Below are 24,000 nucleotides of genomic sequence, written 5' to 3' on the forward strand. Positions count from 1 at the left end.
TCCTCCAACCTACTGGTAGGTTGGCGTTTTGGGATTCAGGATTGGACCCTCACGACGGATGCGAGGATGGTGTGCGGTCACCTAAGGTGCACAGTTCCAGGGCAGGTGGTCAGCCCACGAAGCCCTCCTTCCGATCAACGTTCTGGAACTTCGGGCGATCTACAGTGCTCTGCTTCAGGCCTCTCCTCACAGATGGTGCGATTCAAGTTCAGTATGACAATGCCACAGCAGTGGCTTACATCAATCAGCAAGAAGTGACAAAAAGCAGAGCCTGCATGCAAGAGGTGTCAAGGATACTCCTCTGGGCAGAAAGAAATGCAAGAGCCATGTCTGCTTTCTTCATTCCGGGTGTGGACAGCTGGGAGGCAGACTTCCTAAGTAGTCACGATCTCCACCTGTGGGAGTGGGGGCTCCACTATCTGGTGTTCTAACAGATCATCCACCCGTGGGGCTGCCCGCAGATGGACATGATGGCTTCTCATCTTAACAAGAAGCTTCACTGGTATTGTTCACGTACCAGGGACCCTCAGGTGAGGACGGTAGATGCACTGATGTTGCCTTGGCTCCGATTCCGTTGCTCCGAAGGGTGCTCAAGCGAATCAAATCAAGGAGTCCAGGCAATTCTGATTTGGTCTTGGAGGGCGTGGGTACACTGATCATCTTCTGGACATGTCCATCAAAGACCCTTGGCCTCTACCACTAAGAAGAGATCTTCTTTAACAAGGACAGTTTGTCTACCCGTACTTACGGCAACTTCGTTTGATGGCAGGGGCGTTGAGCGGAACATCCTAGCTCACAAGGGCTTTTCCAAAAGCTATTGCTACCATGGTTCAGGCCAGGAAGCCTGTGACATCAAAACACTATCCCATCTGGAAAAGATGGGTCTCCTGGTGTGAGGAATGCACGTATCCACCTGCAGAGTTCTACTTGGGATGTTTCTTACATTTCCTGCAGGCTGTTGTGGATAAGGGCTTTGCGTCTGGGTTCCATTAAGGTCCAGATTTCAGCTCTCCATTTTCTTCCAGATGTCTGAAGTTCAGACCTTTTTGCAAGGGGTACTCCACATACCCCTCCTCTTGTGTACGGCGGCCTGGGATTTGAATTTGGTGTTGGAATTTCTACAGTCCTGGTTTGTGCCTCTGACTGTAGACAAATACCTCACGTGGAAGGACAGTGATGTTACTGGCCCTGGCTTCTGCTAGACGTGTCTCAGAATTGAGGGTCCTTATAGTGTAAGAACCCATACTTGGTCTTTTACGAGGACCGAGCAGAGCTCGGGGCTAGGCAGCAGTTTTTGCCGAAGGTTGTCTCTGCGTTTCACCTGAATCAACATATTGTGGTTCCGTGCAGTACTGACTTCTGCTCCTCCGGATGCATTGGATGCTGTGCGAGCCTTGAAGATCTGTCAAGCGAACTGCTCTGATCAGAAAGACCAATTCCTTGTTTGTGCTCTGATGCACAGAAAAAAGGTTGTCCTGCTTCAAAGCGGTACATAGCTCGTTGGCTTAGGCTTACTATCCATAATGCCTATTTGTCGGCAGCCTTACCTGTTCCTAAGTATCTGAAGGCCCATTCTACAAGATTGGGCTCTTCCTGGGCGGCTGCCCGTGGAGTCTCAGCCTTACAACTGTGCTGAGCTGCTACCTGATCGAGGAAGAACACTTCTGTGAAGTTCTAAAAGTTTGATACCCTGGCCAAAGAGGATATCCAGTTTGAGCAGGTGGTGCTGCACCCCATCTATACCCCCATCGTACAAAGTCTCCCCAATATCACTTATGGACTACGAGAAAAGGCTTTACTGGTAGGTAATTAATCCTATTATCTGTATTTCATTGGCATGTGTATACACATGTTTGAGCATAGTTGACCAACATATCTGTTCGGCCCTGCAGCACAAAGATATCTGTGTACGAGCAAATTTTTTTTCTCTGACGTCCTAGTGGATGCTGGGAACTCCGTAAGGACCATGGGGAATAGCGGCTCCGCAGGAGACAGGGCACATCTAAAGAGAGCTTTAGGATCACCTGGTGTGCACTGGCTCCTCCCCCTATGACCCTCCTCCAAGCCTCAGTTAGATTTTCTGTGCCCGACGAGAAGGGTGCACACTAGGGGCTCTCCTGAGCTCTTTGTGAAAGTTTTAGTTTAGGTGATAATCAAGATACCCCTCCTGCAACAAGGAACGGGGTATTATTCCACACTATTGTGGTACCGAAGCCAGACGGCTCGGTGAGACCGATTTTAAAATCTAAAATCTAAAATCTTTGAACACTAGCATACAGAGGTTCAAATTCAAAATTGAGTCACTCAGAGCAGTGATTGCAAACCTGGAAGAAGGGGACTACATGATGTCTCGGGACATCAAGGATGCTTACCTTCATGTCAAAATTTACCCTTCTCACCAAGGGTATTTCAGGTTATGGTACAGAACTGTCACTATCAGTTTGGACGCTGCCGTAGGGATGGTCCACGGCACCCCGGGTCTTTACCAAGGTAATGGCCGAAATGATATCCCTTCGAAGGAAGGAAATTTTAGTTATCCCTTACTTGGACGATTCCCTGATAAGGGTAAGATCCAGGGAACACTTTGAAGTCGGTGTAGCACTATCTCAGGTAGTGTTGCGGCAGCACGATTGGATTCTCAATATTCCAAAATTGCAGCTGGTTCCGACGACTTGTCTTCTGTTCCTAGGGATGATCCTGGACACAGTCCAGAAAGAAGGTGTTTCTCCCGGAGGAGAAAGCCAGGGAGTTATCCGAGCTAGTCAGGAAACTCCTAAAACCGAACCAAGTCTCAGTGCATCAATGCACAAGGGTTCTGGGTAAAAATGGTGGCTTCCTACGAAGCAATCCCATTCGGCAGATTCCACGCAAGACTTTCCAGTGGAACCTACTGGACAAATGGTCCGGGTCGCATCTTCAGATGCTTCAGCGGATAACCCTGTCACCGGGGACAAGGGTATCCCTCCTGTGGTGGTTGCAGAGTGCTCATCTTCTAGAGGGCCGCAGATTCGGCATTCGGGACTGGGTCCTGGTGGCCACGGATGCCAGCCTGCGAGGCTGGGGAGCAGTCACACAGGGAAGGAATTTCCAGGGCTTATGGTCAAGCCTGGAGACATCTCTTCATATAAACATTCTGGAACTAAGGGCCATTTACAATGCCCTAAGTCAAGCGAAACCCCTGCTTCAGGGTCAGGCGGTATTGATCCAATCGGACAACATCACGTCAGTCGCCCACGTAAACAGACAGGGCGGCACGGGAAGCAGGGGGGCAATGGCAGAAGCTGCAAGGATTCTTCGCTGGGCGGAAGATCATGTGATAGCACTGTCAGCAGTGTTCATTCCGGGAGTGGACAACTGGGAAGCAGACTTCCTCAGCAGACACGATCTACACCCGGGAGAGTGGGGACTTCATCCAGAAGTCTTCCACATGATTGTGAACCGTTGGGAAAAACCAAAGGTGGATATGATGGCGTCCCGCCTCAACAAAAAACTGGACAGGTATTGCGCCAGGTCAAGAGACCCTCAGGCAATAGCTGTGGACGCTCTGGTAACACCGTGGGTGTTCCAGTCAGTGTATGTGTTCCCTCCTCTGCCTCTCATACCAAAAGTACTGAGAATTATACGGCAAAGGGGAGTAAGAACGATACTCGTGGCTCCGGATTGGCCAAGAAGAACTTGGTATCCGGAACTTCAAGAGATGCTCACGGACGAACCGTGGCCTCTACCTCTACGAAAGGACCTGCTCCAGCAGGAGCCTTGTTTGTTCCAAGACTTACCGCGGCTGCGTTTGACGGCTTGGTGGTTGAACGCCGGATCCTGAAGGAAAAAGGCATTCCAGATGAAGTCATCCCTACCCTGGTCAAGGCCAGGAAGGACGTAACCGCAAAACATTATCACCGCATTTGGCGAAAATATGTTGCGTGGTGGGAGGCCAAGAAGGCCCCTACAGAGGAATTTCAACTGGGTCGTTTCCTCCATTTCCTGCAAACAGGACTGTCTATGGGCCTAAAATTAGGGTCCATTAAGGTTCAATTTTCGGCCCTGTCGATTTTCTTCCAAAAGGAACTGGCTTCAGTGCCTGAAGTTCAGACATTTGTAAAAGGGGTACTGCATATACAGCCTCCTTTTGTGCCTCCAGTGGCACCTTGGGATCTCAATGTTGTGTTGAGTTTCCTAAAGTCACATTGGTTTGAACCACTCACCACTGTGGACTTAAAATATCTCACATGGAAGGTGACGATGCTGTTAGCCCTGGCTTCAGCCAGGCGTGTGTCAGAATTGGCGGCTTTATCATATAAAAGCCCTTATTTAATATTTCATTCTGACAGGGCAGAATTGAGGACTTGTCCTCAATTTCTACCTAAGGTGGTTTCTGCATTTCACATGAAGCAACCTATTGTGGTACCTGCGGCTACTAAGGACTTGGAGGATTCCAAGTTGCTTGACGTGGTCAGGGCCCTGAAAATATATGTTTCCAGGACGGCTGGAGTCAGAAAATCTGACTCGCTGTTTATCCTGTATGCACCCAACAAACTGGGTGCTCCTGCTTCTAAGCAGACGATTGCGCGTTGGATTTGTAGTACAATTCAGCTTGCACATTCTGTGGCAGGCCTGCCACAGCCAAAAATCTTAAAATGCCCACTCCACAAGGAAGGTGGGCTCATCTTGGGCAGCTGCCCGAGGGGTCTCGGCTTTACAACTTTGCCGAGCAGTTACTTGGTCAGGAGCAAATACGTTTGTAAAATTCTACAAATTTGATACCCTGGCTGAGGAGGACCTGGAGTTCTCTCATTCGGTGCTGCAGAGTCATCCGCACTCTCCCGCCCGTTTGGGAGCTTTGGTATAATCCCCATGGTCCTTACGGAGTTCCCAGCATCCACTAGGACGTCAGAGAAAATAAGAATTTACTTACCGATAATTCTATTTCTCGTAGTCCGTAGTGGATGCTGGGCGCCCATCCCAAGTGCGGATTGTCTGCAATACTGGTACATAATTATTGTTACCAAAAAATTCGGGTTATTGTTGTAGTGAGCCATCTTTTATAGAGGCTTCTCTATTATCATGCTGTTAACTGGGTTCAGATCACAAGTTGTACAGTGTGATTGGTGTGGCTGGTATGAGTCTTACCCGGGATTCAAAATCCTTCCTTATTGTGTACGCTCGTCCGGGCACAGTATCCTAACTGAGGCTTGGAGGAGGGTCATAGGGGGAGGAGCCAGTGCACACCAGGTGATCCTAAAGCTTTCTTTAGATGTGCCCTGTCTCCTGCGGAGCCGCTATTCCCCATGGTCCTTACGGAGTTCCCAGCATCCACTACGGACTACGAGAAATAGAATTATCGGTAAGTAAATTCTTATTTTTTTTTGTCTATAACCATGCCAGTACGCAACAGTAATAACACCTTTCTAGTAGGCTTTTTTTCTGTTTAACGCAGCAGTTCTTTCAAATACCAAACTCGCAACCAGAATAAAGTTGTTACAGGTTGAGTATCCCATATCCAAATATTCCGAAATACAGAATTTTTTGAGTGAGACTGAGATGGTGAATCCTTTGTCTTCTAATTGCTCAGTGTACACAAACTTTGTAATACACTTATTCCAAATATTGTATTAAATGACCTTCAGGCTGTGTATATGAAACCTAAATGATTTGTGTGCATGTACACAAACTTTGTTTAATGCAGTTATTAAACACTGACTAAAATTTACCTTCAGTCTGTGTGTGTATGAAACGCAAATGCTTTATGTGCTTAGACTTGGCTCCCATCACCATGATATCTCATGGTATGCAATTATTCCAAAATACGGAAAAATCTGATAGCCAAAATACTTATGGTCCAAAGCACTTTGGCTATGGGATACTGTACCTGAATGTAGGAATATTTATAGTGCATATTTTCTAAGTTCTTAATTGACATTATCAGACCAGAAAGCTTTCTTTCATAAGAAAAATGGCATAGAACATGTACTGCAGGTTGGTCAGAAGAGCATGGTCAATGACATGTATTTTTTTTTTTTTTTTTTTTTTCATAGGGAGCGGATAACCAAGGAGTAGGAGAACAAGGCAGACCAGTACGACAGAACATGTACAGGGGGTTTAGACCACGATTCCGCAGGTATGTTGCAAATTAGTTTATTGCTCACATGGTTCTGTAAGTGGGAAGTCCCAAACACTTTCTAGTAAAGTACTGCAACTCCTATTTGAAAATCGCTCTTGTGGACTGCTTTCAACTGGTAATTGGAATCTGATTAGCTTAATTACAGTTGGACAACTTCAATGACCAGTATCTTAATTTCAAGTACTTTATTATTATTTTCTCTAACGTCCTAGTGGATGCTGGGGACTCCGAAAGGACCATGGGGAATAGCGGCTCCGCAGGAGACTGGGCACAAAGTAAAAGCTTTAGGACTAGCTGGTGTGCACTGGCTCCTCCCCCTATGACCCTCCTCCAAGCCTCAGTTAAGATTTTGTGCCCGAACGAGAAGGGTGCAATCTAGGTGGCTCTCCTGAGCTGCTTAGAGTAAAAGTTTTTAAATAGGTTTTTTTATTTTCAGTGAGACCTGCTGGCAACAGGCTCACTGCATCGAGGGACTAAGGGGAGAAGAAGCGAACTCACCTGCGTGCAGAGTGGATTGGGCTTAGGCTACTGGACATTAGCTCCAGAGGGACGATCACAGGCCCAGCCATGGATGGGTCCCGGAGCCGCGCCGCCGGCCCCCTTACAGAGCCAGAAGAGTGAAGAGGTCCGGAAAATCGGCGGCAGAAGACGTCCTGTCTTCAATAAGGTAGCGCACAGCACCGCAGCTGTGCGCCATTGCTCTCAGCACACTTCACACTCCGGTCACTGAGGGTGCAGGGCGCTGGGGGGGGGGGGCGCCCTGGGACGCAATGAAAATACCTTAAATGGCTAAAAATACATCACATATAGCTCCTGGGCTATATGGATGTATTTAACCCCTGCCAGTTTTCCACAAAAAAGCGGGAGAAAGGCTGCCGAAAAAGGGGCGGAGCCTATCTCCTCAGCACACAAGCGCCATTTTTTCCTCACAGCTCCGTTGGAGGAAGGCTTCCTGACTCTCCCCTGCGTCCTGCACAACAGAAACAGGGTAAAACAAGAGAGGGGGGGCACTAAATTGGCATATTAATATATACAGCAGCTATATTAGGGAAAAACACTTATATAAGGTTATCCCTGTGTGTGTGTGTGTGTGTGTGTGTGTGTGTATATATGTATATATATATATATATATATATATATATATATATATATATATATATATATATATATATATATATAGCGCTCTGGTGTGTGCTGGCAAACTCTCCCTCTGTCTCCCCAAAGGGCTAGTGGGGTCCAGTCCTCTATCAGAGCATTCCCTGTGCGTGTGCTGGGTGTCGGTACGCTGTGTCGACATGTATGAGGAGGAAAATGGTGTGGAGGCAGAGCAGTTGCCTGTGTTAGTGATGTCACCCCCTAGGGAGTCGACACCTGACTGGATGGTCTTATGGAAAGAATTACGTGATAGTGTCGGCACTTTACAAAAGACTGACGACATGAGACAGCCGGCAAATCAGTTAATACCTGTACAGGCGTCTCAAACACCGTCAGGGGCTATAAAACGCCCGTTACCTCAGGTCGATACAGACACGGACACTGACTCCAGTGTCGACGGTGAGGAAACAAACGTATTTTCCAGTAGGTCCACACGTTACATGATCACGGCAATGAAGGAGGGTTTGAACATTTCTGATCCTACAAGTACCACAAAAAAGGGTATTATGTGGGGTGTGAAAAAACTACCCGTAGTTTTTCCTGAATCAGATGAATTAAATGAGGTGTGTGATGAAGCGTGGGTTTCCCCCGATAAACTGCTAATTTCTAAAAAATTATTGGCATTATACCCTTTCTTGCCAGAGGTTAGGGTGCGTTGGGAAACACCCCCTAGCGTAGATAAGGCGCTCACACGCTTATCAAAACAAGTGGCGTTACCGTCCCCTGATACGGCCGCCCTCAAGGAACCAGCTGATAGGAAGCTGGAAAATATCCTTAAAAGTATATACACACATACTGGTATTATACTGCGACCAGCAATCGCCTCAGCCTGGATGTGCAGTGCTGGGGTGGCTTGGTCGGATTCCCTGACTGAAAATATTGATACCCTGGACAGGGACAATATATTATTGACTATAGAGCATTTAAAGGATGCATTTCTATATATGCGAGATGCACAGAGGGATATTTGCACTCTGGCATCAAGAGTAAGTGCGATGTCCATTTCTGCCAGAAGAGGATTATGGACGCGACAGTGGTCAGGGGATGCGGATTCCAAACGGCATATGGAAGTATTGCCGTATAAAGGGGAGGAGTTATTTGGGGTCGGTCTATCGGACCTGGTGGCAACGGCTGGAAAATCCACCTTTTTACCCCAAGTCACCTCGCAGCAGAAAAAGATACCGTCTTTTCAGGCTCAGTCCTTTCGTCCCCATAAGGGCAAGCGGGCAAAAGGCCACTCATATCTGCCCCGGGGCAGAGGAAGGGGAAAGACTGCAGCAAACAGCCTCTTCCCACGAACAGAAGCCCTCCCCCGCTTCTGCCAAGTCCTCAGCATGACGCTGGGGCCTTACAAGCGGACTCAGGCACGGTGGGGGCCCGTCTCAAGAATTTCAGCGCGCATTGGGCACACTCGCAAGTGGACCCCTGGATCCTGCAGGTAGTATCTCAGGGGTACAAATTGGAATTCGAGACGTCTCCCCCTCGCCGGTTCCTGAAGTCTGCTTTACCAACGTCTCCCCCCGACAGGGAGGCGGTATTGGAAGCCATTCACAAGCTGTATTCCCAGCAGGTGATAATCAAGGTACCCCTCCTACAACAGGGAAAGGGGTATTATTCCACGCTGTTTGTGGTACTGAAGCCGGACGGCTCGGTGAGACCCATTTTAAATCTGAAATCCTTGAACACTTACATAAAAAGGTTCAAGATGGAGTCACTCAGAGCAGTGATAGCGAACCTGGAAGAAGGGGACTATATGGTGTCTCTGGACATCAAGGATGCTTACCTCCATGTCCCAATTTGCCCTTCTCACCAAGGGTACCTCAGGTTTGTGGTACAGAACTGTCACTATCAGTTTCAGACGCTGCCGTTTGGATTGTCCACGGCACCCCGGGTCTTTACCAAGGTAATGGCCGAAATGATGATTCTTCTTCGAAGAAAAGGCGTCTTAATTATCCCTTACTTGGATGATCTCCTGATAAGGGCAAGGTCCAGAGAACAGTTAGAGGTTGGAGTAGCACTATCTCAAGTAGTACTACGACAGCACGGATGGATTCTAAATATTCCAAAATCGCAGCTGATTCTGACGACACGTCTGCTGTTCCTAGGGATGATTCTGGACAAAAAGGTGTTTCTCCCGGAGGAGAAAGCCAAGGAGTTATCCGACCTAGTCAGGAACCTCTTAAGACCAGGCCAAGTGTCAGTACATCAATGCACAAGGGTCCTGGGAAAGATGGTGGCTTCTTACGAAGCGATTCCATTCGACAGATTCCACGCAAGAACTTTTCGGTGGGATCTGCTGGACAAATGGTCCGGATCGCATCTTCAAATGCATCAGCGGATAACCCTGTCTCCAAGGACAAGGGTGTCTCTTCTGTGGTGGTTACAGAGTGCTCATCTCCTAGAGGGCCGCAGATTCGGCATTCAGGATTGGGTCCTGGTGACCACGGATGCCAGCCTGAGAGGCTGGGGAGCAGTCACACAGCGAAGAAATTTCCAGGGCTTGTGGTCAAGCATGGAAACGTCACTTCACATAAATATCCTGGAACTAAGGGCCATTTACAATGCCCTAAGTCAGGCAAGACCTCTGCTTCAGGGTCAGCCGGTGTTGATCCAGTCGGACAACATCACGGCAGTCGCCCACGTAAACAGACAGGGCGGCACAAGAAGCAGGAGGGCAATGATGGAAGTGGCAAGGATTCTTCGCCGGGCGGAGAATCATGTGATAGCACTGTCAGCAGTGTTCATTCCGGGAGTGGACAACTGGGAAGCAGACTTCCTCAGCAGACACGATCTTCACCCGGGGGAGTGGGGACTTCACCCAGAAGTCTTCCACATGATTGTGAACCGTTGGGAAAAACCAAAGGTGGACATGATGGCGTCCCGCCTCAACAAAAAACTGGACAGATATTGCGCCAGGTCAAGGGACCCTCAGGCAATAGCTGTGGACGCTCTGGTAACACCGTGGGTGTACCAGTCAGTGTATGTGTTCCCTCCTCTTCCTCTCATACCAAAAGTACTGAGAATCATAAGAAGGAGAGGAGTAAAGACTATACTCGTGGCTCCGGATTGGCCAAGAAGGACTTGGTACCCGGAAATTCAAGAGATGCTCACGAAAGACCCGTGGCCTCTACCTCTAAGAAAGGACCTGCTCCAGCAGGGACCATGTCTTTTCCAAGACTTACCGCGGCTGCGTTTGACGGCATGGCGGTTGAACGCCGGATCCTGAAGGAAAAAGGCATTCCGGATGAAGTCATCCCTACCCTGATCAAAGCCAGGAAGGATGTAACCATACAACATTATCACCGTATTTGGCGTAAATATGTTGCGTGGTGCGAGGCCAGGAAGGCCCCTACAGAGGAATTTCAACTGGGTCGTTTCCTGCATTTCCTGCAAACAGGACTGTCTATGGGCCTCAAATTAGGGTCCATTAAGGTTCAAATTTCGGCCCTGTCAATATTCTTCCAAAAAGAACTGGCTTCTGTTCCTGAAGTTCAGACGTTTGTCAAGGGAGTACTGCATATACAGCCTCCTTTTGTGCCTCCAGTGGCACCTTGGGATCTCAATGTAGTTTTGGGATTCCTAAAATCACATTGGTTTGAACCACTCACCACTGTGTACTTAAAATATCTCGCATGGAAAGTGGTAATGCTGTTAGCCCTGGCTTCAGCCAGGCGTGTCTCAGAATTGGCGGCTTTATCCTATAAAAGCCCTTACCTAATTTTTCATACGGACAGGGCAGAATTGAGGACTCGTCCTCAATTTCTTCCTAAGGTGGTTTCAGCGTTTCACTTAAACCAGCCTATTGTGGTGCCTGCGGCTACTAGGGACTTGGAGGATTCCAAGTTGCTGGACGTAGTCAGGGCCCTGAAAATATGTTTCCGGGACGGCTGGAGTCAGAAAATCTGATTCGCTGTTTATCCTGTATGCACCCAGCAAGCTGGGTGCTCCTGTTTCTAAGCAGACGATTGCTCGTTGGATTTGTAGTACAATTCAGCTTGCACATTCTGTGGCAGGCCTGCCACAGCCAAAATCTGTAAAAGCCCATTCCACACGGAAAGTGGGCTCATCTTGGGCGGCTGCCCGAGGGGTCTCGGCTTTACAACTTTGCCGAGCAGCTACTTGGTCAGGGGCAAACACGTTTGCTAAATTCTACAAATTTGATACCCTGGCTGAGGAGGACCTGGAGTTCTCTCATTCGGTGCTGCAGAGTCATCCGCACTCTCCCGCCCGTTTGGGAGCTTTGGTATAATCCCCATGGTCCTTTCGGAGTCCCCAGCATCCACTAGGACGTTAGAGAAAATAAGAATTTACTTACCGATAATTCTATTTCTCATAGTCCGTAGTGGATGCTGGGCGCCCATCCCAAGTGCGGATTGTCTGCATTACTTGTACATAGTTATTGTTACAAAAATCGGGTTATTGTTGTTGTGAGACATCTTTTCAGAGGCTCCTTCTGTTATCATGCTGTTAACTGGGTTCAGATCACAGGTTGTACGGTGTGATTGGTGTGGCTGGTATGAGTCTTACCCGGGATTCAAAATCCTTCCTTATTGTGTACGCTCGTCCGGGCACAGTATCCTAACTGAGGCTTGGAGGAGGGTCATAAGGGGAGGAGCCAGTGCACACCAGCTAGTCCTAAAGCTTTTACTTTGTGCCCAGTCTCCTGCGGAGCCGCTATTCCCCATGGTCCTTTCGGAGTCCCCAGCATCCACTACGGACTATGAGAAATAGAATTATCGGTAAGTAAATTCTTATTATTTTGTCTCCCTCCATTTTCAGTGTATGCCCACCCCCACTATAGATAATGACTTAAATGACCCATTTAGTAACCTCCAAAAAAGTTTTATTTTAACATCTGATGACTTAGAAAATGTTTTGAATGACTGCCCTCTTACAGAGGACCACCTCGTCAGCAGCAACCCAGGGAAGAAGGGAATGAAGAAGATAAAGAAAATCAGGGGGATGGAACCCAGAGTCAACAACCACCTCAACGCCGATACCGCCGTAACTTTAACTACAGACGCAGACGCCCAGAAAACCCTAAACCACAAGATGGTAAAGAGACCAAGGCAGCCGAAACATCAGCAGAAAACACGTCCGCTCCCGAGGCTGAGCAGGGCGGGGCTGAGTAAATACCGGCTTACCACCTCTACCACCATCCGGGTTAGTGTATGATCCTGATGAGCACATGTGTCATAACTTTACACAGGATTTTTTTTTATTTGTAAAATGTTTCATAGGGACTTTAGAGATTTAAAAAAAAAAAAAAAAATATCCTTTGCGTTTGTAGCATTGTAAGAGAAACTTCTCATAACAGGCTCTTGCATCCAGATAGTTGTGAAAGTGTTTAATCAAAATGGACTTTTAAATCTAACTTTCTCCACACCAAGTGTATGAAATGATTTTTCAAGCAACTTTGTTTTTGTTTTTTCTTGCAGTTTTGTCATCAAATAAAAACAAGATTTGAAATTCCAGCAATAAGAAATTGAACAAAGAATTGGAACTGAAGACCTTAAGTGCTTGCTTTTTGCTGTTGACCAGATGTCGTTCTGCATGGTTTCTTGCAGCGACATTTTTATTTTTTATCTATGGTCTCCTTTTGGGAATGACAATTTTTTAAAAACATATTTTTTCGCAATCTACCTACAAAGGTTTTTAAATTGTTTATCTGGTCAAACCAAGATTTTTAAGAACCTCCTTTTTAATTTGTAATAAAAGTACACCTGATTCTTTTCAAAGTCAACAAACTGCAAGCATCTGTTAATAAAGGTCTCAAAATATCTTGCGTGACTGGCTTGTAATTATGAAGAGAAATCTAAAAATGGGACAAACGTGATTGGGCAACTGTACCTAAGTGCTTTTACAAAACAATGTTAAATTCACTATCCACATGGGATGGTACTCCTAGCATTAAGATTTGAACTACTGGTTCAGTCTTGTAATATTGGCTACAATATTGTGCAGAAGTGGCTTTTGTCAATGGCGGTAATAACTTAAACATACTGAAGACGGCAGTCTACTGCTATCTTATTTCCCGTAAGTCCAAAACCTGTGCTTATTGAAAGTGGAGAGTTGCCAAGAATTGCTTTGTAACTGGTGCATGGTCTATTTGTAACTTTGAATGTTTCATAACTTGGGCAGAATAATTGGTTTAGCAAATGTGTGGTTTGTGCACAGGTATAGCCACAAAAAGCAGTTAGGGAAGGTACTTGAGTCCAGTCAAAAATAAAACTAGTGTGGTTTATTTCTGGGTTTTTTTTTTTTCTACTCTGTGCAGAATTGGTGTCAGAAGCAGGGCCTAGCCGCACCGATGTCCGAAGTGTGTTGGTGGCTGAGCAAACATTTATTCAAAGAAAATGTACAGTGCATCCAGAAAGTATTCGCAGCGCTCTACTTTTCTTTTTCATCCACTAGGGGTCACTGGAGTACTCTTGGGATATGGACGGTGTTAGCAAGGACTGGGCACTGAATATTCAAATTTCAGTAACTCTCCTCCCCTCCATACTCCCAGAATACCAGTGTTTTTTCGGTGCTCACATGGACAGGAAGCACAAGTGTGGACCTCCAGAGGGGGACATACATTTTTCTCTAACGTCCTAGTGGATGCTGGGGACTCCGTCAGGACCATGGGGATTAGCGGGCTCCGCAGGAGACAGGGCACATCTAAAAAAGCTTTTAGGTCACATGGTGTGTACTGGCTCCTCCCCCTATGACCCTCCTCCAAGCCTCAGTTAGGTTTTTGTGCCCGTCCGAGAGGGTGCAATCTAGGTGGCTCTCTTAAAGAGCTGTTTAGAAAAGTTTTTTTTTTAGGTTACTAATCAGTGATTCCTGCTGGCGACAGGATCACTGCAACGAGGGACTTAGGGGAGAGACTTGCAACTCACCTGCGTGCAGGAGGATTGAAGTCTTAGGCTACTGGACACTGAGCTCCAGAGGGAGTCGGAACACAGGTCAGCCTGGGGTTCGTCCCGGAGCCGCGCCGCCGATCCCCCTTACAGACGCTGAAGAACGGAGGTCCGGAAACAGGCGGCAGAAGACTCCTCAGTCTTCATGAAGGTAGCGCACAGCACTGCAGCTGTGCGCCATTGTTGCTACACGGCTCACTGATCTCGGTCACGGAGGGTGCAGGGCGCTGCTGGGGGCGCCCTGGGCAGCAATATAGATTACCTTAGAGGCAAATAAATACATCACATATAGCCATTAAGGCTATATGTATGTATTTAACCCAGGCCAGTTTTCCTAATAACCGGGAGAAAAGCCCGCCGAGAAAGGGGCGGAGCTTATTCTCCTCAGCACTCAGCGCCATTTTCCTGACCAGCTCCGCTGGTGAGGAAGGCTCCCACTCTCCCCTGCACTACAGAAACAGGGTTAAAGAGAAGGGGGGCATAAATTGGCGATATAATTATATATTAAGAGTATATATATATATATATATATATATATATATATATATATATATATATATATATACATACAACACCTTCTAGGGTTGTTATATACATTATGGCGCTTTTGGTGTGTGCTGGCAAACTCTCCCTCTGTCTCCCCAAAGGGCTAGTGGGTCCTGTCCTCTATCAGAGCATTCCCTGGGTGTGTGCAGTAGGTCGGTACGTGTGTGTCGACATGTATGAGGAAAATGTTGGTGAGGAGACGGAGAAAATTGCCTGTAATGGTGATGTCACTCTCTAGGGAGTCGACACCGGAATGGATGGCTTATTTAGGGAATTACGTGATAATGTCAACACGCTGCAAGCCGGTTGACGACATGAGACAGCCGGCGGACAAATTAGTATCGGTCCAGGCGTCTCAGACACCGTCAGGGGCTTGTAAAAACGCCCATTTACCTCAGTCGGTCGACAGACACTGACACGGACACTGACCCCAGTGTCGACGGTGAAGAAACAAACGTATTTTTCCTTTAGGGCCACAAGTTACATGTTAAGGGCAATGAAGGAGGTGTTACATATTTCTGATACCACAAGTACCACAAATAAGGGTATTTTGTAGGGTGGGAATAAACTACTTGTAGTTTTGCCTGAATCGGATAAATTAAATGAAGTGTGTGATGATACGTGGGGTTCCTCCGATAGAAAGTTATGGGCGGTATACCTTTTTCCCGCCAGAAGTAAGGGCGAGTTGGAAAACACACCTTAGGGTGGATAAGGCGCTCACACGCTTATAAAAAACATGGCGCTACCGTTTCCAGATACGGCCGCCCTCAAGGAGCCAGCTGATAGGAAGCTGGAAAATATCATAACAGTATATACACACATACTGGTGTTATACTACGACCAGCAATCGCCTCAGCCTGGATGTGCAGCGCTGAGGGGGCTTGGTCGGATTTCCTGACTGAAAATTTTGATACCCTTGACAGGGACAGGATTTTATTGTCTATAGAGCATTTTAAGGATGCATTTCTATATATGCGTGATGCGCAGAGGCATATTTGCATTCTGGCATCAAGAGTAAATGTGATGTACATATCTGCCAGACGAAGACACGACAGTGGTCAGGTGAGGCAGATTCCAGACGGCATATGGAAGTATTGCCGTATAAAGGGGCGGTCCATTGGACCTGGTGGCCATGGCAACAGCTGAAAAATCCACCTTTTGTTACCCCGAGTCACATATTGGCAGAAAAGGACACAGTCTTTCAGTCTCAGTCCTTTCGTCCTCATACGGGCAGGCGGGCAAAGGCCAGTCATATCTGCCCAGGGGTAGAGGAAAGGGAAGAAGACTGCAGCAAGCAGCTCATTCCCAGGAACAGAAGCTCCTCACGGCTTCTGCCAAGTCCGCAGCATAACGCTGGGGCCGTACAAGCGGACTCAGGTGCGGTAGGGGGTCATCTCAAGAGTTTCAGCAACACTCGCAAGGGAACTCCGGGATCCTACATGTAATATCCCAGGTGTACATTGGAAATTCGAGACGTCTCCCCCTCACACAATTCACAGGCTGTATTCCCAGCAGGTGATAATCAAAGTACCCTTCTTACAACAAGGAAGGGGGTAGTATTCCACACTATATTGTGGTACTGAAGCCAACCGGCTCGGTGAGATCTGAAATATTTGAACACTTACATACAAGCGTTCAAATCAAGATGGAGTCACTCGGAGCAGTGATAGCGAACCAGGAAGTAGGGGACGATATGGTGTCACTGGATATCAGGGACGCTTACCTACAGGTCCAAATTTGCCCTTCTCACCAAGGGTACTTCAGGTTCCTGGTACAGAACTGTCACTATCAGTTCAGACGCGGCCGTTTGGATTGTCCACGGCGCCCCGGGTCTTTACCAAGGTAATGACCGGAATGATGATTTTTCTTAAAAGAAACATGGACGCTTTCCTGATAAGGGCAAGGTCCAGAGAACAGTTGGAGGTCGGAGTAGCACTATCTTAAGTAGTTCTACGACAGCACGAGGGGATTCTAAATATTCCAAAATCGCAGCTTTTTCCGACGACACGTCTACTGTTCCTAGGGATGATTCTGGACACAGTCCAGAAAAACGTGTTTCTCCCAGTGGAGAAAGCCAGGGAGTTATCCGAGCTAATCGGGATCCTCCTAAAACCAGGAAAAGTGTCAGTGCATCATTGCACAAGAGTCCTGGTAAAAATGGTGGCTTATTACGAAGCAATTCCATTCGGCAGATTTCCCGCAAGAACTCTTCAGTGGGATCTGCTGGACAAATGGTCCGGATCGCATCCTCAGATGCATCAGCGGATAACCCTATATCCAAGGACAAGGGTGTCTCTCCTGTGGTGATTACAGAGTGCTCATCTTCTAGAGGGCCGCAGATTCGGCATTCAGGATTGGATGCCGGTGACCACGGAGGCCAGCCTGAGAGGCTGGGGAACAGTCACACAGGGAAAAAATTTCCAGGGAAGTGTGATTAAGTCTGGAGAATTCTCTCCGCATAAATAAGCTTAGAGCAAATTTATAATGCTCTAAACTTAGCTAGACCTCTGCTTCAAGGTCAGCCGGTATTGATCCAGTGGGATAACATCACGGCAGTCGCCCACGTAAACAGAAAGGGCGGCACAAGAAGCAGGAGGGCAGTGACAAAACTGCAAGGATTTTTCGCTAGGCGGAAAATCATGTGATAGCACTGTCAGCAGTGTTCTTTCCGGGAGTGGACGACTGGGAAGCAGACTTCCTCAGCAGGCATGACCTCCACCCGGGAGAGTGGAAACTTCATAGGGAAGTTTTTCAACATGATTGTGGACCGTTGGCAAAGACCAAAGGTGGACATGATGGCGTCCCGCCCGAACAAAAAACGGGACAGGTATTCCGCCAGGTCATGAGACCTTCAGGCGATAGCTGTGGATGTTCTGGTAACACCGTGGGTGTACCAGTCAGTGTATGTGTTCCCTCCTCTGTTTCTCATAACCAAGGTATTGAGAATTATAAGACATAGAGGAGTATGAACTATACTAGTGGCTCCGGATTGGCCAAGAGGGACTTGGTACCCGGAACTTCAAGAAATGCTCACAGAGGACTAAGGGCCTGGGGAGCTAAGAAGGGACTTGCTTCAGCAAGTACCTTGTCTATTCCAAGACTTACCGCGGCTGCGTTTGACGGCATGGCGGTTGAATGCCGGATCCTGAAGGGAAAAGGCATTCCATAAGAGGTCATACCTACCCTGGTCAAAGCCAGGAAGGAGGTGACCGCACAACGTCATCACCACATGTGGTGAAAATATGTTGCGTGGGTGAGGCCAGGAAGGCTCCACGACGGAAATTCAACTAGGTCGATTTCTACACTTCCTGAAAACTGGAGTGTTTTGGGCCTCCAAATTGGGGTTCATTAACATTTAAATTTCGGCCCTGTAGATTTTCTTCCAGAAAGAATTGACTTCAGTTCCTGAAGTCCAGATTGTAAAGGGTGTATTGCATATACAGCTTTTTTGTGCCTCTAGGGGCACCGTGAGGTTTCAACATAGTGTTGGGATTCCTTAAAATCATATTGGTTTGAACCGCTCAAATCTGTGGATTTGAAATATCTCACATGGAAAGTGACCATGCTGTTGACCAATATCTCACATGGGAAGTGACCATGTGTTAGCCCTGGCCTCGGCCAGGCGATTGTCAGAATGGGCGGCTTTGTCTTACAAAAGCCCATATTAAAATTTTCCATTTGAACAGGGCAGAACTGGGACTCGTCTCCAGTTTCTTCCTAAAGGGGTGTCAGCGTTTTCACCTGAAACAACCTGTTGTGGTGCCTGCGGCTACTAGGGACTTGGAGGACTCCAAGTTACTAGACGTTGTCAGGGCCCTAAAAATATATATATATATATATATATATATATATATATTTATATTTATATATATATATATATTTATATTTAGGACGGCTGGAGTCAGAAGGTCTGACTTGCTGTTTATATTGTATGCACCCAACAAGCTGGGTGCTCCTGCTTCTAAGCAGTCTATTGCACGCTGGATTTGTAGTACAATTCAGCTTGCACATTCTGTGGCAGGCCTGCCACAGCCGAAATATGTAGATGCCCATTCCACAAGGAAGGTGGGCTCATCCTGGGCGGCTGCCCGAGGAGTCTCGGCATTACAACTTTGCCGAGCAGCTACGTGGTCAGGGGAGAACACGTTTGTAAAATTTTACAAATTTGATACTCTGGCTAAGGAGGACCTGGAGTTCTCTCATTCGGTGCTGCAGAGTCATCCGCACTCTCCCGCCCGTTTGGGAGCTTTGGTATAATCCCCATGGTCCTGACGGAGTCCCCAGCATCCACTAGGACGTTAGAGAAAATAAGAATTTACTTACCGATAATTCTATTTCTTGTAGTCCGTAGTGGATGCTGGGCGCCCATCCCAAGTGCGGATTGTCTGCAATGCTTGTACATAGTTATTGTTACAAAAATCGGGTTATTACTATTGTTGTGAGCCATCTTTTCAGAGGCTACTTCGTTTTGTTATCATACTGTTAACTGGGTTCAGATCACAAGTTGTACGGTGTGATTGGTGTGGCTGGTATGAGTCTTACCCGGGATTCAAGATCCTTCCTTATTGTGTACGCTCGTCCGGGCACAGTACCTAACTGAGGCTTGGAGGAGGGTCATAGGGGGAGGAGCCAGTACACACCATGTGACCTAAAAGCTTTTTTAGATGTGCCCTGTCTCCTGCGGAGCCCGCTAATCCCCATGGTCCTGACGGAGTCCCCAGCATCCACTACGGACTACGAGAAATAGAATTATCGGTAAGTAAATTCTTATTTTTACTTTTAAACATTTTTGTTTTCTTTTTTTATACATTACAATCCCTTCCAAGCTTACACAAAAGCTCTGGGTACGGGAATTATAGAAGCTGCTGCGTGTAGCTCTTGGCGTGTCGGGCCTCACAAAGGAGCCCCCTCACAGCCACAAGCAGCTCAGCTAACAGCTGAGACTGCAGAAAGGACTGGACGGCGCTTGCTGGAAGAAGCCCCGTCAGAGTCCAAGTACATCAGCTACCTTCAGCTGAGAATGCAGAACGGAGCTTGCTGTAGAAGCCCCGTCAGAGCACAGGAACCCAGGTATTTATGACGGGGGCGGTCGGCTCACGCTGCCGCCCCGCTGTGTGGGGGTACTGCTATGTGCGTCGCCCGAGCCGCTGCTCCGTCCCCGCTGTTATCAGCTCCCCTAGTCCTGGCGCCGCTCAGAGGGACGCGCTGGACGGCCGCTGCAAGCGCCGTTCTCAGCGCTCCCTGCCTGTAATGCAATCAGACCGCGGACAGCGTTCAGTGCTGCCGCGATCTGTCCCTGTAACGGCCGGAGGCTCCGTCGCTTAGGAACTGCTCCCTCAGACCGCGGACAGCGTTCACTGCTGCCGCGGTCTGTCTCAATAACGGCCGGCAGCTCAGCACTGCCAGCGCTCCCTGCACACACTAAGGGTAGCAAGGGGGGGGAGGATGCAGGCGCCTCTGATCACTCAGACCGCGGACAGTGCACACTGCTGCCGCGGTCTGTCCCTGTAAAACAGCCTCTACTAACTAGTGGGCTCATGCTGGGCAGTCAGGAGTTTCCCTGTCCCTATTACTTGTAGCGCAGCTGCAGGGGGGAGAGATTATGCCACAGCAGCAGCAATAGACAGCCTATGCTAAAGAAGGGCTGCATTGTGTTTTCTCTAACGTCCTAAGTGGATGCTGGGGACTCCGTCAGGACCATGGGGAATAGCGGCTCTGCAGGAGACAGGGCACAAAAATAAAGCTTTAGGATTAGGTGGTGTACTGGCTCCTCCCCCTATGACCCTCCTCCAAGCCTCAGTTAGGTTTTTGTGCCCGTCCGAGCAGGGTGCAATCTAGGTGGCTCTCCTAAAGAGCTGCTTAGAAAAAGTTTTTAGGTTTTTTATTTTCAGTGAGTCCTGCTGGCAACAGGCTCACTGCATCGAGGGACTTAGGGGAGAGAATTTCAACTCACTTGCGTGCAGGATGGATTGGATTCTTAGGCTACTGGACACCATTAGCTCCAGAGGGAGTCGGAACACAGGTCTCACCCTGGGGTTCGTCCCGGAGCCGCGCCGCCGACCCCCCTTACAGATGCTGAAGATTGAAGGTCCGGAAACAGGCGGCAGAAGGCTCTTCAGTCTTCATGAAGGTAGCGCACAGCACTGCAGCTGTGCACCATTGTTGTCACACACTTCACACCAAGCGGTCACGGAGGGTGCAGGGCGCTGCTGGGGGCGCCCTGGGCAGCAATATTTAATACCTTTATGGCAAAAGAATACATCACATATAGCCATTGAGGCTATATGTATGTATTTAACCCATGCCAGATATCTAAAACTCCAGGAGAAAAGCCCGCTGAAATAGGGGGCGGGGCTTATTCTCCTCAGCACACAGCGCCATTTTCCTGCTCAGCTCCGCTGTGAGGAAGGCTCCCAGGACTCTCCCCTGCACTGCACTACAGAAACAGGGTAAAACAGAGAGGGGGGGCATTTTTTGGCGATATTTTGATATATTTAAGCTGCTATAAGGAACAACACTTATATAAGGTTGTTCCCATATATATTATAGCGCTTGGGTGTGTGCTGGCAAACTCTCCCTCTCTCCCCAAAGGGCTAGTGGGGTCCTGTCCTATCAGAGCATTCCCTGTGTGTCTGCTGTGTGTCGGTACGTGTGTGTCGACATGTAGGAGGACGATGTTGGTGTGGAGGCAGAGCAATTGCCGATAATGGTGACGTCACCCCCCAGGGAGTCGACACCGGAATGGATGGCTTTGTTTATGGAATTACGTGATAATGTCAGCACATTACAAAAATCAGTTGACGACATGAGACGGCCGGCAAACCAGTTAGTACCTGCCCAGGCGTCTCAGACACCGTCAGGGGCTGTAAAGCGCCATTTACCTCAGTCGGTCGACACAGACCCAGACACAGACACTGAATCTAGTGTCGACGGTGATGAAACAAACGTATATTTTCAAGTAGGGCCACACGTTATATGATCACGGCAATGAAGGAGGCTTTGCATATCTCTGATACTGCAAGTACCACAAAAAGGGGTATTATGTGGGGGGTGAAAAAACTACCTGTAGTTTCTCTAACGTCCTAAGTGGATGCTGGGGACTCCGTCAGGACCATGGGGTTTAGCGGCTCCGCAGGAGACAGGGCACAATAATAAAAGCTTTAGGATCAGGTGGTGTGCACTGGCTCCTCCCCCCATGACCCTCCTCCAAGCCTCAGTTAGATTTTTGTGCCCGGCCGAGAAGGGTGCAATCTAGGTGGCTCTCCTGAGCTGCTTAGAATAAAAGTTTAAGTTAGGTTTTTTATTTTCAGTGAGTCCTGCTGGCAACAGGCTCACTGCTACGAGGGACTTAGGGGAGAGAAGTAAACTCACCTGCGTGCAGGATGGATTTGCTTCTTAGGCTACTGGACACCATTAGCTCCAGAGGGAGTCGGCACACAGGTCTCACCCTGGGGTTCGTCCCGGAGCCGTGCCGCCGACCCCCCTTGCAGATGCCGAAGTTGAAGAGGTCCAGAAACAGGCGGCAGAAGACTTTCAGTCTTCATAAGGTAGCGCACAGCACTGCAGCTGTGCGCCATTGATGTCAGCACACTTCATACCAGCGGTTACTGAGGGTGCAGGGCGCTGGGGGGGGCGCCCTGGGCAGCAATGTATTATACCTTTTTTATGGCTAAAATACATCACATATAGCCCTTGAGGCTATATGGATGTATTTAACCCCTGCCAGATCTCACAAACTCCGGGAGAAGAGCCCGCCGTTTTAGGGGGCGGGGCCTATTCTCCTCAGCACACGGCGCCATTTTCCTGCTCAGCTCTGCTGTGAGGAAGGCTCCCAGGCTCTCCCCTGCACTGCACTACAGAAACAGGGTTAAAACAGAGAGGGGGGGCACTTATTTGGCGATATGATTACATATGTGAAAATGCTATAAGGGAAAACACTTGTATAAGGGGTTGTCCCTGTATAATTATAGCGTTTTTGGTGTGTGCTGGCAAACTCTCCCTCTGTCTCCCCAAAGGGCTAGTGGGGTCCTGTCCTCTATCAGAGCATTCCCTGTGTGTGTGCTGTGTCGGTACGTGTGTGTCGACATGTAGGAGGACGATGTTGGTGAGGAGGCGGAGCAAATTGCCTGTATTGGTGATGTCACTCTCTAGGGAGTCGACACCGGAATGGATGGCTTATTTAGGAATTACGTGATAATGTCAACACGATGCAAGGTCGGTTGACGACATGAGACGGCCGGCAAACAAATTAGTACCTGTCCAGGCGTCTCAGACACCGTCAGGGGCTTGTAAAAACGCCCATTTACCTCAGTTGGTCGACACAGACACGGACACTGACTTCAGTGTCGACGGTGAAGAAACAAACGTATTTTCCTTTAGGGCCACACGTTACATGTTAAGGGCAATGAAGGAGGTGTTACATATTTCTGATACTACAAGTACCACAAATAAGGGTATTATGTAGGGTGGGAATAATCTACTTGTAGTTTTTCCTGAATCAGATAAATTAAAGTGTGTGATGATACGTGGGTTTCCTCCGATAGAAAATTATTGGAGGTATACCCTTTCCCGCCAGAAGTGAGGGCGAGTTGGGAAACACACCTTAGGGTGGATAAGGCGCTCACACGCTTATAAAAACAAGTGGCGTTACCGTCTCCAGATACGGCCGCCCTCAAGGAGCCAGCTGATAGGAAGCTGAAAAGTATCCTAAAAAGTATATACACACATACTGGTGTTATACTACGACCAGCAATCGCCTCAGCCTGGATGTGCAGCGCTGGGGGAGCTTGGTCGGATTTCCTGACTGAAAATATTGATACCCTTGACAGGAACAATATTTTATTGACTATAGAGCATTTTAAGGATGCATTTCTATATATGCGAGATGCGCAGAGGGATATTTGCATTCTGGCATCAAGAGTAGATGTGATGTTCATATCTGCCAGACGATGTTTATAGACACGACAGTGGTCAGGTGATGCAGATTCCAGACGGCACATGGAAGTATTGCCGTATAAAGGGGCGGTCCATCGGACCTGGTGGCCATGGCAACAGCTGGAAAATCCACTTTTGTTACCCCAAGTCACATCTCAGCAGAAAAGGACACAGTCTTTTCAGTCTCAGTCCTTTCGTACCCATAAAGACAGGTGGGCAAAAGGCCAGTCATATCTGCCCAGGGTTAGAGGAAAGGGAAGAAGACTGCAGCAGGCAGCCCATTCCCAGGAACAGAAGTCCTCCACAGCTTCTGCCAAGTCCGCAGCATGACGCTGGGGCCAT

At 48.1% G+C, this 24,000-nt stretch overlaps 1 protein-coding gene across 1 annotated transcript in view; it reads left to right on the top strand.

The window, feature by feature from the left end:
- YBX1 (Y-box binding protein 1) overlaps positions 1-13,053 on the top strand; it is a 44,636-nt gene extending 31,583 nt beyond the window's left edge. Inside the window, exons 6-8 of the mRNA XM_063942952.1 lie at positions 6,033-6,115; positions 12,171-12,436; positions 12,712-13,053. Coding sequence (XP_063799022.1) covers positions 6,033-6,115; positions 12,171-12,405 — 318 coding nt within the window. The 3' untranslated portion in view covers positions 12,406-12,436; positions 12,712-13,053. The remainder of the gene's footprint in view (positions 1-6,032; positions 6,116-12,170; positions 12,437-12,711) is intronic.
- The last annotated feature ends 10,947 nt before the right edge of the window (positions 13,054-24,000 follow it).

Source organism: Pseudophryne corroboree, chromosome 10 (assembly GCF_028390025.1).
Source record: "Pseudophryne corroboree isolate aPseCor3 chromosome 10, aPseCor3.hap2, whole genome shotgun sequence".
In the NCBI taxonomy this organism is placed as follows: Eukaryota; Metazoa; Chordata; class Amphibia; order Anura; family Myobatrachidae; genus Pseudophryne; species Pseudophryne corroboree.